We start from the raw sequence: 17,512 nt of genomic DNA, 5'->3' as shown, positions 1-17,512 counted from the left end.
TCTCTCTCTCTCTCTCTCTCTCTCTCTCTCTCTCTCTCTCTCTCTCTCTCTCTCTCTCTCACTCATTCGCTCGCTGTTACGGAGAACGCTCGACATCGAAATCCAGCCGCGTGAGCGGATCGTAACGCGTCCCGTCGACATGGCGACGATCTTTACGTCTCGCAGCTGACGTCGATCTTCCATAAGCGATGTAACGAACATTCCTTTACGAGGGAGCAAACGCTACGGTGGTGGCGGCGGTGACGGTAGCGGGGGTCGAGCAACCTGGACGCGTCATTTCCGACGGCTAACGCTTCGCGAAGCGGGGTGGAAGTTGATCGAACGAGTGGGTGGACGAGGTAAGGGAGAGGGACGGGGCAACGTTATCCGGGGCCGCAGAGCCGTAAACCTCGAAGGAGCTTGTAATAACGATAAAACACGACGAGGAAGCTTGGCCGAGCGGGAAAGCCCTCTCTTTCGCTCTCCTCTCCGCTCCTTCTCTATGTGTTCGAGCCGACGAAGTTAGGCCGGAAGTAGTAAACTCGCCCGGAACCCGGGAAGCCTGCGCGTTAACTTCGCTCGTCGGACACCCTTAAAATATTATATACACGTGGCTGGACTTAGATTAGTCTGGGTCGCCTCGCACACTGTCGGGGGCTCTACGCTAAACGCTCTCTCGGCTCCCTCTCCTTCCCCCCTCCCCCTCATCCGCGATACCACGCGCTCTCGGCGTGCACCGCTTAAAAATCAATTTGCATGCGGAAGCTTTCCTGATAGTGCGCGCCGCTATTAATTTCCTGTAACGCTGCGCGCGATATCTGATACCATCATCTTCTTTATTAGCCTTTAACCTCAATAATGTAATAGCCACCCGTGTGCGTTAGATTTAGATGCGGTTATCGGTGGGGGAGGGAGCGGCAGGAGATATGTGTACACGTCATTCTCGTCGATCGGGATCGCGTGGCTCGAGATTTCGCGATGAGGTGACGAAAGTTCAACGACGGCCAGCAGAAACTGTAGATACGCCGCCGCTTCGAACGGGGTTCCGCGTAGAACGATTCTGTAATTCCGCGTTCTGCATCCGCCGCCTTGATCATCGCTCGGATCGAACGTCGGCGAGAAGAACGCGATGATATCGCGAGGCGAACGGTCCTTTCAGAGAAGCTGTTCTGCGTCGCTGGAGGACAGTTATAAAGTGCCCGGGACATCGGGTCACTTCGATGTCAAGGCCACGCCAGGACGAAAGCCTATCGCGACGGAGAGAAAGAAACAGAGAAACACTCCTGCCCTTCTCTCGGGCGGGAATGCCGGGAGGTATAGAGGGATAGAGAACGAGGGGACTGAACTGAAGAGAGAGACAGAGAAAGAGAGAGAGATAGATAGATAGATAGATGGATGGATGGATGGATGGATAGATGGATAGAAAGGGAGGGAGGAAGGGAGCGGGAGAGAGAAAGGCAGAGAGCCGGTTGAACATCGATCGCGGCTGGCCACGTTACGGGCGTATGCGCGGGGTCGCACCGGTCTGGTGCGGCAGCTTTCCCGGTTCCGGGCTCCCGAAAGCACTCCCCCCGACCGAGTTCTCGCTCTACGGTAATTCTCCGGCTGATGAGGGAACCCTGCGTTCTCTCTCTCTCTCTCTCTCTCTCTCTCTCTCTCGCACACATACACACACATACACACACACAAACACACATTCGCTCACTCACTCGTTTCTTTCTCTCTTTCACGTAATTCTCCCTCGAACTCGCGCGCCGCGAGCGTCTATTTATTTTAACGACCGACTAATCCACTACGTGCGCGCTCCGCCTTTTTGCTCGTTATCGGCAGCCTGCGAGGGGCGGCATTGCTCATACTACGACTGCCAGAATTGTTCTTCGGGCTTCCTCCGACGGCCGGAACCTCTCGATATTCTCGTTGCTCGCGAGTTTTCGGGTAGTCGAACTCCGAATTTGCTCCAAGAATCCAAATGAATACGGAGATGGCGGGTGTTTATCGCGGCTCGACCGAGGACAGCCGATGTATAATCGAGACGGCCGATTCGCGACTTCTAATGCTCGAGATGTGTGGTCTAATGAGTATGGCTCTTCAGGAAAAGGAAAAGAGCGTTTGTATATAAGATGACACTACTCAACGGATAATTTGTGTCACATAGAATCCCTAATGTGTTTCTTATATATTCTCATGCGCAGAATCGGAAAATATCTAGTTTACTGCTGCCATCTTTAATTATCTTGGCTTTCGTATTTGTCATATGTTGTCAAGGATATGCCCTTGAATAACTTTTTTAAAAGTTTTTAGCCGATAGTCATGTCTATAAAAAAAATTATGAACGAAAAACGCGCACAGTGTGTGTGAGTGTGTATGTATGTGTGAGTGAGAGAGAGAGAGAGAGAGAGAGAGAGAGAGAGAGAGAGAGAGAGAGAAAGAGAGAGAGTGAATATAAAAGCGAATATACATTATAATAGAAAGGGACATAATTCTTCCGTTAATGTATATGTGGAGACGGTAGACATGTAGAGGCAAAGAAAGAACTCCGTCTCTAATCCTGCACCCTAATCCCCAAAAAAACCTAACCTAAGTCAACCTATTTTAACAATATACATCAAAATGTCACAGTGATATAGGTTGAATTAGAGTTAGGTTAGGTTAGGTTCTCGGGATAGAGGCACAGGAGAGAATCAGAGCCCCTCCGTTGCACACATATAGCTCTGTTCTTCAAAACTTCACAAAAATAGAAAAAGTGAATGTATGGACAGGGGGAGACAGGCTCTCCACTCTTTCCCCTTCTTCATCAGAAAAAACTAACCTAACCTAACTTAACCCAACTTACATCATTGTAATATATATACGTTATCGAACAATCTCTTTTGGTATTCTGTAATATAAATGTGCGTTATCAAGATGTGTATATTTTTTGACAATGTATGCCAATACCTGATTTTTTCAATTCTATACTTTTTTATATTGAAACACTATTAATATTAAGCATTTAAGTTCTAAAATTTAAGCAAAATATCTTTGCTTATAATAATTTATGAGGAATAACGGTTTTTTTTTTAAATCAAATAACATACAAGCTTATATGATAAAAGCTGATACTTTAGTTCTCTAGTTTTAAAAGAGACACATCACAAGCTGAATACAACAAAAATCATTAGCTTCTACATTTTATATCAAGTAAGTCACGTTTGCATATATAGAGGAAAAATTAATTTTCCTGAAAATCACACAATCAGTGGAAAGTTCTGAATGATAGAAACGGTCTACTTGCATTTTTTTAATTCTGCGTAAAAAATACTATATGGATCACATAATTTGACTCATGTGACAAAAAGGTTTTTCTCAGTAAGCCTTTATAATTGCCGCCGCCTCGTCTCCCAGCCACTCTGGGCTATTCAATTAGAAGTACAAATGTTCGGAGAGCTATCTCGATGAAACGACGCGATCATCTCGCGCGATACCGCAGCTCGCTTCCAATGCCACGTCCGATGCATGCCCGGCATTGCCATCGCCGATTGCGGAATCGTGTTTTGCGGAAAGAAGAGGCCGCGGATAAAATTATTGCCGACGGGGGCGGCGATGAGTTATCGTCGGCGATTGTTACCGGTTGTATCGCATCGGGGCCATAATTTTGCGGAAGATTCGCGGGGCGGTTTATTCACCGTGGATCAACGAGGGGGAGGGGGAGACTGAGGGAGGAGGAAGAGGGTGGCTTTCGCTCTTCTCTCTTTCCGTCTCGCAGCGGCAAGTTATTTACCGGACTGGAAACCACCCGCGCTTCTAATTCCAAATAAAAGCGTTCGGCGGCAGCCTGGAACGGCTCTCCCTTCATCGTGGCCGCTCGTAAAGGACGGGCTTCCGCTTGCCAAGAGATAAACGTCGAAACGCTCAAACTCACGTTTAAACTCGGGGTTATGGATAGACGTATTTATCCCTGGGATCATTGAGCACCATCACGAAATTTAGGTGCGCCGCATCGGTGACCGGAAAAACATACATCCGTGGAATGATAAACTTGTGTGCCGAGAAAAACATACAGCTGTGATTTTTTCCGATAAAATGTCTCTCCCGCGGTACGTGTGCATAATAATGTAAACGTAACATTCGAATATATATCCGGACGATATAGAAGTGCTTTTTTCGCAAGCAAATCCAATAAGCCGATGTGACTTTTCCTCAATGATAATATTCCGTATGGAGAATTTCTTGGGATCTAATCGAACTTTAACCCGATTTCTCAAAATAATGACAGGTTCTGGGGTTAAAAGTGTAATATTTCAAACATGCGATTTTAAGTAAGGAACCAAAAGTTTTCTCAATCTTTGTTCCAATCTTTATTTGACATTAGAATTAGACATTAGAACAAAATATATGTTGACTTTCCGAATAATTTCATTGTTTAGTGGAATACTTATTAAGTGTCTTAACAATATTTTATTCTTTCGAGTCTATTTTACTAAATAGTTGGTATAAAAATAGTAGGTGTAAAAGTAGAATTTCTATTTAGTACCATGAAAGTATATCGACGTTACTGAGAAAAACACGAATTTCAATTTACTTTTGTTTTGATTTTAGACAGAGAACCTATGAGACAAAAACGAATTTCCCCATAAATATCGTAGCGTGATAACCGATTTTGGGACAAATTTGAGCAGTTTAATTGATCTTGTATTTATAAAAATTTTGAAAAATTTCTGTGATGGATACATCGAGATATCGATATTGATTTTATTGAACACGATTATTGAAGCTTAGACTTCTTTGCAAATACTAAACTTTAGCACAGCGAAGCCAGGATGAAATATTATTTTCCGATTCGTTTCAAGCAGACCCCGCTCGAACGAAGATGCTAATTGGACGTTTAGTTGTCGGCGATGACGCGATGGATGATCGATGATTTACAAACGATGTTTCGTTTTCTCCCGTTACAGGAGTCTGTGCGATCACGCGTGGCGATGGACTTCACCGGTAGTGTGGGCAGGATAGTCGAGGATCCGAAGGAAGCCAAGGACATAGCCGAGAACGAGGGCATAATCTGGCGACGGAGATGGCGGCCGTTCTCGCGAACACCACCGGGCTGCGCCATGGTGAGGCTGCACGGCCTCGATGGCGGTATACACGTTCTTCAGCCTTGGTTCCATGGCGGCCTCAAGAGAGAGATCGCGGCGGCTATCATAAGGGATCATGGCTCCGTCGACGGGTAAGTTATAATCAATTCACTAATCATTTTTTCTTTAAAAGACGAAGATTTTTACCTGTTTGTGTACAATTTCAATTTTAAATTAAATTTCAATGTAAAATCAGTACTTGAGTATCAATAGTTGTTACTTAAAACTTGTCTCACATGAAGTACTCAGATCTGAATTTAGCATTAGATTTGAGCTTTCATCCAAATATGCCACGTTACATTTGTAATCGCGATTTAACTGAAAAACTCACATCTAACTCTAAATTCAAACCTGTATATGTATCTCATGCGAAAAGAGTTTCAAGTAACGATTATTAATATAGAACCTAGCCCCTCTCCCCCACTCCAAGATATTCAGACTTAAACAATTTATTGTCACGTTTAACAAAACGTCAAAGAGTTAAATGTTTAAAAAATACTGAATTATGTGTTATCAAGCTCTTAAATGCACAAATATAGATTAAATAAACCAAAACGCAAAATGTCGATTATGAAACACACTAAACTCATAAGTGAATTAAAAAATGAAGCATTAAACGCAAAAATCAACTAAATATTTCGGTTACCATTCCGATCTTCCTCAGTGGAAATGGAAAAAACAAAATGCACAAATATTGTATGACTATACACTTATCACACATTTATAATCACACGTTAATAATTATTTTACATGACATTATAAGTATTTAAATTTATAAGAAAAGACTTCCAATTGAATTTTCGTCGAAGATGAACCTAATTCGACGATATGGTTGTAAATTTTGATACTTTATCCTGGATATTTTTTTATCCTGGAAAAACAAAAGTTTTAATTTGTTTTCAAAGTTTTAACATTAACCTTTATTATTGGTTTTAATTGTTTTAACATTAATCTTTATTATTAGTTTTAATTTGTCTTCAAAGTTTTAACATTAACCTTTAGAATTTTAATTTGTTTCTTAATTTTCCTCTTAGAATCTCTTAAATATTTTTTCGTCACGTTTGACCACGTTTGAAACGTCGAAGAATTAAGTTTAAAACTACGAGAAGAAACAATAGTTTCCCCAAATCGCGAACTTTCGCTGAGAACGAATCTCACTCGAACATACGACTACAAATTTTGGTCCGTCGCCCCATTCGCGCGCTGTATATTTGAGAGGAACGCTTTTACCCGGGACGAGAGTCTTTAATCGCGGTCCTTTCGAGGCTTCGCGCTGTCGGAGTCAGCTTTCGTTTCTCCGAGCAAAATCACCCGATCGCTCGCGGATTAATCGACCGAGTGTCGTCGCGTATTGCAACGGTTCTCCCGCTCGTGACGACGCGCGTTCCCTCCCCGAAAATCCCGATCGCGTCGATGCTGGCGATGATAACCGTCATCATCCGGGCTGGAGGGCCTGCCTCTCGCGAACCGGTTGAGAGTTACGACCTCGAAGCTGCCGCGCGAGCGACACGCCTGGCTGATGCTTGCGTAATTCTCATCGCGATTATTACGAGCGATCGTAAATCACGAATGAATTCCTATCGAGCATCCTCCGTTTCACTCGCCCGCCCACACGCTTCTCTTTATTATCTTAGTATCTTATTATTTGCTAATCTCCTTGCGTCTGTCCGCGCGTTTGAATTTTAATGCTAGCACCGCAGGTTGTTGAAACTCCGTTTGCTTATGCATGCCGCTTTGCCCTGCTACGTTTTAATGGCTATAGTAATGATAATACACACCTTTAGAGGCTGTCGAAATATGAAAATATTGCGTAAAAGATACATCATGCGCGTGTATAAAAGTTCAGAGAAGGAGACGTCGAAAGGAAAATGCTGATGCTCAGCAAACGATGTCTCAGCAAACGATGGCTCAGCACATGATAGCTAGCAAAAATAACTCTGCTGTAACGAAGTTCGTTTAAGAGATGGCGATAAGTCGATCATTATTTATTCACTCGTTTGTTCTTTCGGCTCAACTGGATATGCGTATTGTCATATAAGCGTTGGATTAAGGAAATGAAACTAAAGTACAGGATGAACAACTCCAAAGATAACAAAGAGATGATCGTCAAAACATCATGTTAGTTGAACATATTTAAGTGGAAAATCTAATTACGCATATACAGGATGTCTGACAATTCATAACACCCGTTGTGTGTAAAACTCATCAAGTTAGACACAAAATTCTTCTACCATTTTGCAAAAAATTACGTAAAATTTTGAGTTATGGCTAAAGAAGATTGGTAAATAATCATGCGCCATACGATAGATCAGCTGTCATGAAAGTTTGCTGTCGTATGTTTGTACATTAGATCAAACCGAGCAAAAAAGCTCTCTATTATTTTGAAAAAAATTATGTAGATTTTTAGTTATTAATTGAAGAAGTTTAGTGCATTATCGCGCATAATTATGCACCGTTCTCCATTAGTTAATAACTAAAAATTTACTTAATTATTTGCGAAATGTTAGAGAGCTTTTTTATTTAGTTTGGCCTGATGTACAAGTAGACGTCGTCATACAAGTAGACGACACATTTGCGAGCGACGCCATCACACCTTATTTATAGTATCATGCGTGTTCATTCACCAGTTATTTTTAATTTATAATTGAAAATTTTATGTGGTTTGCAAAGTAGTAGAGGAATTTTATGTTCAGTTCAATGAATTCTACTTGCGTACAACGAGTGTGTCATGAATTGTCAGACATCTTGTATAGAAATTTTTCTCCAAATTTTTCGTATATTTTTAAGTTTCTCTAAATTTAGTTGTAAATTACAGCAATGTTTTTTTAAACATTACTGGACAGATCAGACATACATGTGACAAGCTGCAGAACTTTCGTGTCAGGCAAATATTTATGCTGATATTCGAGATATCAATTTTTAAATTTAGTATCGTTTCCGTCGCATATTAAGCAATGGTCCAATTTACTTTTGCACATACTTTCATTTGTGTAAAAGCATTGCTAATTTTGCAACTCCAATATGACGTAAACTTTGTAGTTCCTGCAGTACTTCAAATTAAGAAAAGAAAAAAATGTCAATTTTTTGTCGGTAAAGTTTTTAAGTATGGTATCCTCTTAATAATGCTGAATTAATAATTTCCCTTTTTTTCTTGTTCTTTCTCTTTCTTTTTCTTTCTTTTCGCCTTTACCTATGCCGCCTTGTCTTGGGCTGAATCCGTCATCGCGACCACATTGACCCTCGCGTTTAACTCCTATTGACCCGGTAAACATCAATGAATGTTACACGTGTGAACACGTCCTTGAGAGAGGAACATCGAAAAAAATTAGTAATATCGCTGATTAAATTTTATTATATTTGCATAAAAGCCTCTCTCTCCTCCCTTCCTTTTCTTGCTTTTTCTTTCTTTCCCTCTCTCTCTCTCTCTCTCTCTCTCTCTCTCTCTCTCTTTCTCTCTCTATTTCTCTCTCTTTCCACATCGTATTTCTACACCGTGTGTCTCTGGTTTCTTCCGAAGGATTATGCACTGCACACAGTAATCAAGTCTCGCGGATTCGTCACGTCGATCATCCATCGCGATGACCTCTCGGACGCGACCCTCGAGTTCTCGCGGCGGCGTTTCACCAGGCGTCAGGAAACGTATCCCGGTTTGTCGCTTGCTGCCTCCTTTCCCTCGGTTCCCCGCTCCATGATCTCATCTTTTATTTGCCGAACCGGCGCCGGGAATCGCGGATAAATGGTTAATTAACGACTCTCCTCCATCTATCTCGTCGCGCTTACCCTCGGGTAATTGAGTGCTCGGGGATCACGTAGTTGTCTCCGGGTTTTACGTTCGTTCAGGGGCCCTTGCATAAATTTGCATAATCTCGATCTTGTAGCCACCTCGCCGCCCCCGTCGTGCTTTCTTCTTCCGCCTCCTCGCTTCCCCGCGACGTCGTCGGAAAAAGAGAAGAGGAGAGGAAAAGGAGAAGAAGAAGAGACGGAGAGTAGTCCAGCCCTCTCGCGTCTTCCTGCTAGCGCACTTGCGAGCTCTTCTTTCGTCCTCTTGAGTTCCTCGGCTCGTCGAGTTCCCTTGTTTCTCTCTCTTTGCTCCTTCCCCGCCTCTCTCTCTTTCTCTCTCTCTTTCCCTATCTCTCCTTCTCTCTCTTTGGGCTCTCTTGTCACAGTCGTCGTCGTTAGACACGAAAAACTTTCTAATCGATTGCGCCCCGGGCGCTGCCTGCTAATCGTCATTTGTCTCTCTCGACGTAGCCGAGGTCTCAGGTAGCTCGAGATAGAGGAGCGCTATATTCTGGCGACACGGGCTCCTTTGTACGGGCCATAACGTCGTTATCCTAACTCGGGGTAGCAGTCCTCGGGCATTACCGTTCCGCCAGGACTACGAGTTCTAACCAGCACCACGACCTAACTCCACCTCCACCGTCAGCACCGGTGTTATCTGCCCGCTTGGTGATACGCGGACGTGGAGCACTCGCTCGCATGAATATTCCATCGGGCGAGCGGGGTGGATAAGAGGCGATAACCGGACATTTGTGCAAACGCGTTATCGCCCCGTGCTATGTATAAATAATATAGACGAGAGCTTGATTGGAGAACGCGCGCGATGGACGAAAATTTCACCGGGTAACGCGCCACCGGCTCTCTTTCTCTCTTTCTCTCCTCAGCCAGGATTTCTCGAAGTAAGATCACCAGGAAGGAAGAGAAAGAGCGCCGCACCAGGTATCACTCGTCGGAGTTTTACGATCGCATGGCCGCGTCGCGATCGTTTTATGACGCGACTTTCTCTCTCTCTCTCTCTTCTTCTCTCCTCTCCTCCGCTCTACAATATCGTCGTAGCTATCCGGCTGCGCGACCGGTCCTGTCATCATTGTTGCATCCCTTGATCTCCATCTTCCTCTGCCTCCGCCTCTCTTTCTCTCTCTCTCTCTCTCTCTCTCTCTCTCTACGTTTCTCCCCCTCTCACCTTTCTCTATCTCTCTCCTCCAGTCGTTTCTTTACCGCTTCGCTCGTCCCGCTGCCTTTTACGACCGTACTAATTTATATCACGCGATACGCCCGGACGAGTCGTTGCTTCGTCGTCTTCCTGGTATCAGGTACATCTAGCACTTGGTGGCGCGGTACTGACGCAACCACCACGTGCTAGATGTACCTAATTCGCCTGCAAAAAGTGGCCTACCAGCCAAACCACCCCACTAGCCCAAATATTGTCCGTCTCAGCAGTTTTTAACTCTTTCAGGAGGGGTAGGATCTTAGTATATACGCACATACAAAATTTACATACACGCACAAAATTTTTGTTGAACAATATGACATACTAATAGCAGAGAGAAGCCTGAGAGCGGTCAGCAGCCTGATTTCAAATAGTTTGGTAATTATCAAACGATTTGGTAATTATTACCAAGTTATTTGGTATAATTATCAAATCATTTGATTAGAAACTAAAATTGAGAACTTGTTTTACTATTTATTTTGTTATTGTTATCAAACAGTTAATAACTATTATCATATCTGGTACACATTACCAAATATCGCACTGTTAAAGTTAAACGTTTAACTAAATGCATTTGTTAACAATTTTCTTTCAGTGTACGAGAACTTTTTTTCACATGTGTTTAAAATTTATCGAAATAGTTTTATACTTAGACAAAATTACTGTCTAAGTTACTTTTTGTAAAAATACTTTCTAGTATCTTGAAATTTTGTCTATATTACAAGTATTCTTTAACCAAGCAACACTACTCTAGTATTCAGGGTTAATGAATATTTATATCATTGAAGAAACTTCCGTGGGCGTACAAATCATCAGAATGTTTTTAGATAACCGTGACCCTGAAAGTGCAATTAAGCAACATTTCAACTAGCAAACATGTGTATAATTTTGCAATGCAAAATTTTATACACGTGTGCTTAGTGATGACTTTTTTTTATTTTTAATGAATGTAGCATGTAATTTTAATTATTTACGGCCATATCGCGTGTGTGGTTACTTATCGCGACTGCGCGGAAATCGTCGCCACCGTCGCCGTGACTTTTAAGCGCGATTGAGAAATAAATTTAACGAGAGGAGTGAATCAAGTTGAATTAAGGTTGACGCGGTTAATAGCTTGTATAAATATCCGCAATGACACATGGGAATTCTCACGAAATCCTCCTTTGTTCTGTCGGTTGCAGTGTGTTCCTGGTCAGAGAGAGCAAAAGCAATCCGGGAGCTTACGTGTTGACCTACAAGTACAGCGACAAGGTCTTTCACGCGCAAATCCAGCCGGTAAGTATCCGCGCACGTGATCGATAATTAGCGACAAGTGGTGGATCCTTCGCGGTCGAGTTAACTTCGCGGCGATTAAGCGCGTCTAGGCGGAAAAGTTTCCCCCGGTCGTTTACTTTCAAGCCCCCGGAGCTACGGGTTATTGGGCGGATTGCCAGTGAAATCCTGGGAGACGCCTAAAGAGACGTCCGATCCTCCGCGATCTGAATTAATTCCGCCGAGTGAACCGCTGAATTAAACATTCCGTTCTCGTCGCCGTTATCCAACGCGATAATCAATTCTCGATATTTCGGCTATTTCGCGGAGATTCGATAACATAGTTGTACCCATCGAAAACGTTTCCGACTCTCAGACTTGACGTTCGTGAAGACGTTCGTCACGTGTTTCACGATCCGAGGATCTCGTCACGCGTCGTTCGCAGCATTCCGCATAGAAATTTCTTAAGACACGGTATAGATTTTGATTGGATTGTTGTAATATTGGTCATCCTATTGCGATATTAATTGGGAATTCGATTTTTATTTTAAATATAAGTTGTTTATTTAAACATGGAATCAGAAATACTACGGAAACTCGTACTATTTTTCAGTTGATTTACTTTCATGATATCGAAGTAAATATAAAAACTCGAAAAACAAAATATTTTTAGCATTTTGCTGAATAATGAAATTATTTTGAAAGTAAACATATGTTTTATTTAATATAAAATAAAGACCAAAAAAATAGTAATTATATTACTATAAAAAGTTATATCTCTCTTGAATTTGTTTGATTTTAAGAGGATGTTGGATATAATGATATAATGCAGCTATATTTTATTTTTCTATACTTGTATAGAATTGCAAATGCTTTTATAGAGACATAAGCGTTAAACAAGAAATATTATACAGATTATATTATGCAGAGTGAAAGTCAAATCACACGTGATACGCAACCCAATTTTTACATTTTTATACATAATTTGTCAGTGGAAAACAATTCCAATACTTTAAAGTGATACATCTCAGCAACTACATGCAACTACCACATAATTTACAAACGGTTTAAAATTCCTTTATAACATATCTTAAAATCAAAGAAATTCATATAACCTTTTCTACATAATTACCGATAATGATTTTAAGGAATAAGGGACTAGATCCCAATTAGATCCCAAGAAATGTCCCGTATGTGATACTCTGAATTTTCACGTCAACCGTGTTTCTTCCAGGTTTTCGATGAGCGTCGCAATTGCTGGCTGTACACCCTGGACAAAGGGGCGACCAAGTTCTATGACTTGCTGCAGCTGATCGAGTTCTACCAGCTGAACGCAGGCTCGCTGCCCACCCGGTTAACCCACTACGTACAGAACGGGGTACCGCCGCCGCTACCTAGGCCGGAGGACGGCGGCGCGTCTCCTTCGCCGCCCGAGGGCAGCCAGAGATTCAGCGACAAGGCTGAGTGCGGCAATCCAACGAGCATTTGAGTATAGGACAGTCGGCGACCCGTTGGTGTTGTCGACGACGATCGCCTGCTCACCGCTCCCACCGCCGCCCCCGTCACCATCACCGAAAACGTGGTGTTCGTGCACCATGGCGCCAACAACAGCCGCCTGAGAAGCCACGGCGACGGCAACGACGACGGGGGTGACGGCAATGGGAACGATGGCGACGTCCGCGCGACACGATCGGGTTGCTGGAGCCTGTGTCTCTGCAGTTACAACAAGTGGGATTTGTAGTGCGCGATCAGCAGCCGGACTGCCGGTGCTCGGCGGTGCTCAAGCGCGCGAAGAAGAAGAATCAGAAGAAGAATCAGAAGAAGGAGAAGAAGAAGAACGACGTGAAGAAGACGCGAACGAAGAAACAGAGAGAATGAAGACGAGAACGTGGAGCTTGAGCGTCTAACCGTCGAGATATCCTCGGGTCGCGATTCTTTCCATGCGGAGCGACTTGTGACGTCACTGGGTCGGCTGACCCGTGCAACAGAACGACCAATTTGGGCGCGAGGCACGCAATCGGGAGTAGAACCGACGGGAGAAGAACCGCAGGATCGCTGTTGTACGAAATCTCCCGTTCCCCTTCACCGTTCCACATCATCCTTGATTTTTCATGTTCGTTCCGTTGTCGTCCCGCTTAATGCGTGGATCAGACGTCGATGGAGAGAGCAGCAGCGCGGCCGCATGCCCGCCGACAGCGATCCTCACGCGGAAACGGAAACCTCTTCGATGTTTTTAAGCGTACGTTACTGTGTTAGTCGTGTAAGGATCGATCCATGGAACGATCGTTGGTCCATCTTGTCGTCTAGACGCACCTTCTCTCAGCTCCTTTCTTCACCCGTAAGACACACACACATACACACACACACACACAACATATATATACGGTACCGGCGGTTTTTCAGCGACAAGTGCGTCTAGACGGTCGAAGAAATCGTGTAATCTGTTTTTCTTTTGTTCTTTCCATTTTTTTCTACATGTCCACGTCCGCGCGAACATCGCGCGTGTGCAACAACAATTAGATTTACCATAACCCCGCGACGACGTCGGTCTCGTCGCTAGGTTATATCGCGATGAGAAGAAGTGAAAAAAGCGCGATTACGCGCGCGTATATGAGAATGGCTGTGTTTAGCAAAGAAAGTAGTGAACTCAGTAAGCGCTCAGTGATTATTGCCTGTGGCCGGCGTATTCTCTTAGATTTTTGCTGGTCCAAGAGAATATATCAATCGGGAATAATGATCATTAAGCGCTTATTAAAAGTTACTTTCTCTGCTAGACATCGGCAGTAATTAATGTGTGTTGTGCGTCGTATGCGTGCGAAGTTACGAAAGTGGACGAGAGGAAGAAGTGTCGTAGAATACGATACAAGTTTGCGCTACGTGCGCCAGCAATACAAGAGGAACACGAACACGAAGTTCAGTCTTTCTGCGTGTGTGTATGTGAGAGAGAGGGAGAGAGAGAGAGAGAGAGAGAGAGAGAGAGAGAGAGAGAGAATGAAAAACAAATGCAAGAAAGATCGAACGAAAGACAGAGAGAATGAGAGAGAAAGTGAGAAAGAAAGAGAAGGTGTGTGAATAAGATCAGGCGCGTGGTCTCCCCCTCCCCCACCCTTTTATATTTTTTCATCGTTTTCCCCTTTTTGGCGCGCGTCGCATCTCCCAAGCATCTCTTCCGTTCAGTTGTTTCTCCGAAGAGAATGCGCGACAGGGTGAACCGCGCCGGCTAGCTACCACGACTTTGTTGCTCGACGACGACGACGAGCTTAAGTGACGAGGGAGAATCGGCCAAGTCGAGGGAAAGAGAGAGAGAGGAGAGGGTTGTACGAAGCGTCCGTGTTCCGTTCATTAGCCGTAAGCTTTGTCAGACAAGATCGAGGTCGCTCGAGGGAATCGAACGATCCGAGTAACGTTCAGGTTCATGATTTATTCCCGAGTCCAGGGTGTTCAAAATTATAAGCGAGGCAGCTTCGTCGACGGAGTAAGAGGAAGGGAAATAGCATAGGTTTTTTCTCAGAAGTGTCGAGAGTGCATCGCGCCTTATGTTATAAAATTTTCTATAGCGGCTCGTGAGAACGAGCGGAAACGACGCAAACCAATGCGACGTAACGAAGCGGAAAGCACATACATACATACACTTTAACGAATCTAGGAGACACAATACGACTAGCGTAAGGGATCCTCGACGCGTGCGTGTATCGAGGACCGAGGGGCACGCTCGCGGATTCTCTTGGTATCACGATGCAAGTCGTGAGATCCGAAAGCGTGTCCCTGCGAAGACATGATCTCATATGTTACAGACGTTTCAGTTGCGCGAGGCATTTGTTGGTTAATACAAATTCGGAGATGAGGTTCGATTAATTACTATAAAGCTCTATGCTAAGAGAACGTAAGTGTTGAAATAAGGGAGCGAGAGAAAGAGCGAGAGAGTGAGAGAATGAGAGAAAGAGTGAGAAAGAGATGCGTGTGTACGTGTGAAGAGGCAAGAAATAAAGAGACGTAACGAAGACGAGGTTGGTCAAGCCGTAAAACAAAAGAGGTCTATTTAAATATAAAAAAAAGTATATATATATATGCATATTCTAAATTGTACGATTAATTTTATATTCGAGATATTAGTAAAAACATGTGCGGAGAGGAGGAAATCGGTGGTGTGAAGTTCGTGGATGTAGCGTCATCGGATGTGTGAGCGTTGTCGTGCATTCTAGATTTATATGGAGGTTCTTCACAAGTAACGTTTTTTCAAGTAATATAATGTGAAAGTCGTGTAAGATAAAAGAAAACAAAAAAAAGATGCGCGGATCGGTGGAAGCTGGAGTGTGCAGGGTATGGACGCGAGAAAAAATTATTTACGCAATGTATTATTATTCGTCGAAAGAGAGAGTACCAAAACCCCTCGTTCCTCTTCCCCATCCCCCCCCCCTCCATTCGTACCTACTTTTTAATAATATATTTTTTCATCGATTATTTATTTACCTTATCGTCGAATGTAGCGCCTGCGCGTCGTGTCTTGAAGTGGTAAACTTTCAAATAATTCGAAGAAGTGCAGATCTTAACTCGGATATGTAACACTCATATACCACAGACAACCTACACATACATTAAACAAGCATACATTATACACACGTACATATATACACACACATACAGAACACGTACACAAACACATTGCATTAAATTTTAGGATAGTAGCGCTTTATAGAACTGAATATTAGGATAACAAATTCTTCGTGAATGGGTATGAAACAATCTTTTGTAGAACGGTGGTCTCCAAACGCGGCGTTTATCCCCGAACCCGTTTGCGTAATACCTCCTCCACAACTCCTTCATACCTAAACCCCCACCCCTCCACACCCCTCTAACGAAATTCACGTTAAAATCGAGTAACGAAATTACCTCTCGGAATACGCTTATTGCGACAAAACTGTCCTTTCGGCCTTTCGTGTAAATATGTCTATTTAGGCCAAAAACCTCGTCTCCATCCTCGTCCCGTATCCCGTCTTAACCCCCGTAGCTCGTCGACAATTTGAAAATCAACTTTGATAGCGGTTAATCAATCTTGATTTTTCAAGCCGGCACTGCGGTCATTCCTTTTTCCTCGAAAATTCTTTCCTACCATCGATTTTACCATTTTTTTCTCTCTCTCTCTATCTCTCTCTCTTTACGCCTGTCTTTATAATCCGAGAACCGAACGGGAAACGAGACGGACGCCGGGTCTTCGTGGCCACCACACAGCGTAAAAAGCTATAAATATTATTATGATGATTAATTAACGACATAAATTATAATGAAATATATTTTGTATTAATGTAGTCACGAATTAATAATACGGCAAACGCAGTGGTCTGTGAGACTGAATCTAAGTAAAAAGAAAATATAAAACGCAATTAGTCCTGTGCGAATTTCATCGACGTCTGTTAAGAACAATAAAATAAACAGGTAACGGAACGTTAACAATTGTGTTCTCATTTCTATCCCCGGACAGTGTATTTCGTTGGTGCATTATCTCTCGTTTTCCTCTTCCTTTAGTTCAAGGCTTCTCGTTTGCTTTTAAACGCGTCATTGGTGAATTCGATGATTTAACTTGATTTTCACCCGTCTGTGTTGAGATTTCGAGATATTTTTTTGCCGTTGTCTCTCTTTCTTCTCTCTTTCGATTGCCGTGAAAACTGTGGCCACAACTCGGAATTGTAAGGAATACTCGTGCTCGCGCGTAAGCGATGGAATACCTCAGACGTTGATGAAACTCACATCTTCACTCTGGCAAGCGAGTAAAATGGTCCGACGCGGAGTTTGACAGAGCTTCTTCGGATTGCTTCTCAAACTCAGTCAGTCAGTCGCACGAGTTGGATTGTACGAGCAGTGCAGACTTTCAAATTCCGAGTCTAATGAAAAACGAGGGTCCGAAGGAGTAATAATAGCGGTAGCATCGCCGCTAGTTCGCTCGCTAGTTGAAGTCAAAGCGTACAAGTTTCCGGCCAGGCTTTTTGCTGTTGCACTCCCGTGCAATTTGCAACATGCAAAGGCAGCTTAATTCGTAGAATATACGTGTATAAATACGATTATATCACCGTCGCGATCACTTATCTGTCATCCGCTATGGATTCCGAAAGGGGTGAAAAGGGGAAACGATCAATGGTCTCTATCTTGTTTTCCGACACTACGATATATAACGTTATAAATTTTT

At 43.3% G+C, this 17,512-nt stretch overlaps 1 protein-coding gene across 2 annotated transcripts in view; it reads left to right on the top strand.

The window, feature by feature from the left end:
* Window positions 1–16,779, top strand: part of LOC116842944 (growth factor receptor-bound protein 7-like) — a 315,479-nt gene extending 298,700 nt beyond the window's left edge. For both annotated transcript variants that reach the window (XM_032812837.1, XM_032812838.1), the window contains 3 exons: window positions 4,914–5,182; window positions 11,262–11,355; window positions 12,566–16,779. In XM_032812837.1, the coding sequence (XP_032668728.1) occupies window positions 4,914–5,182; window positions 11,262–11,355; window positions 12,566–12,820 (618 nt within the window). In that variant the 3' untranslated portion in view covers window positions 12,821–16,779. The remainder of the gene's footprint in view (window positions 1–4,913; window positions 5,183–11,261; window positions 11,356–12,565) is intronic.
* The last annotated feature ends 733 nt before the right edge of the window (window positions 16,780–17,512 follow it).

The sequence above is a fragment of the Odontomachus brunneus genome, unplaced genomic scaffold, assembly GCF_010583005.1.
Source record: "Odontomachus brunneus isolate Ranch 3 - 2012 unplaced genomic scaffold, Obru_v1 Obru_scaffold_028, whole genome shotgun sequence".
Taxonomy (NCBI): Eukaryota; Metazoa; Arthropoda; class Insecta; order Hymenoptera; family Formicidae; genus Odontomachus; species Odontomachus brunneus.
Note: the sequence above shows the minus strand (reverse complement) of the source record. Positions and strands in the feature narration are given on the sequence as shown.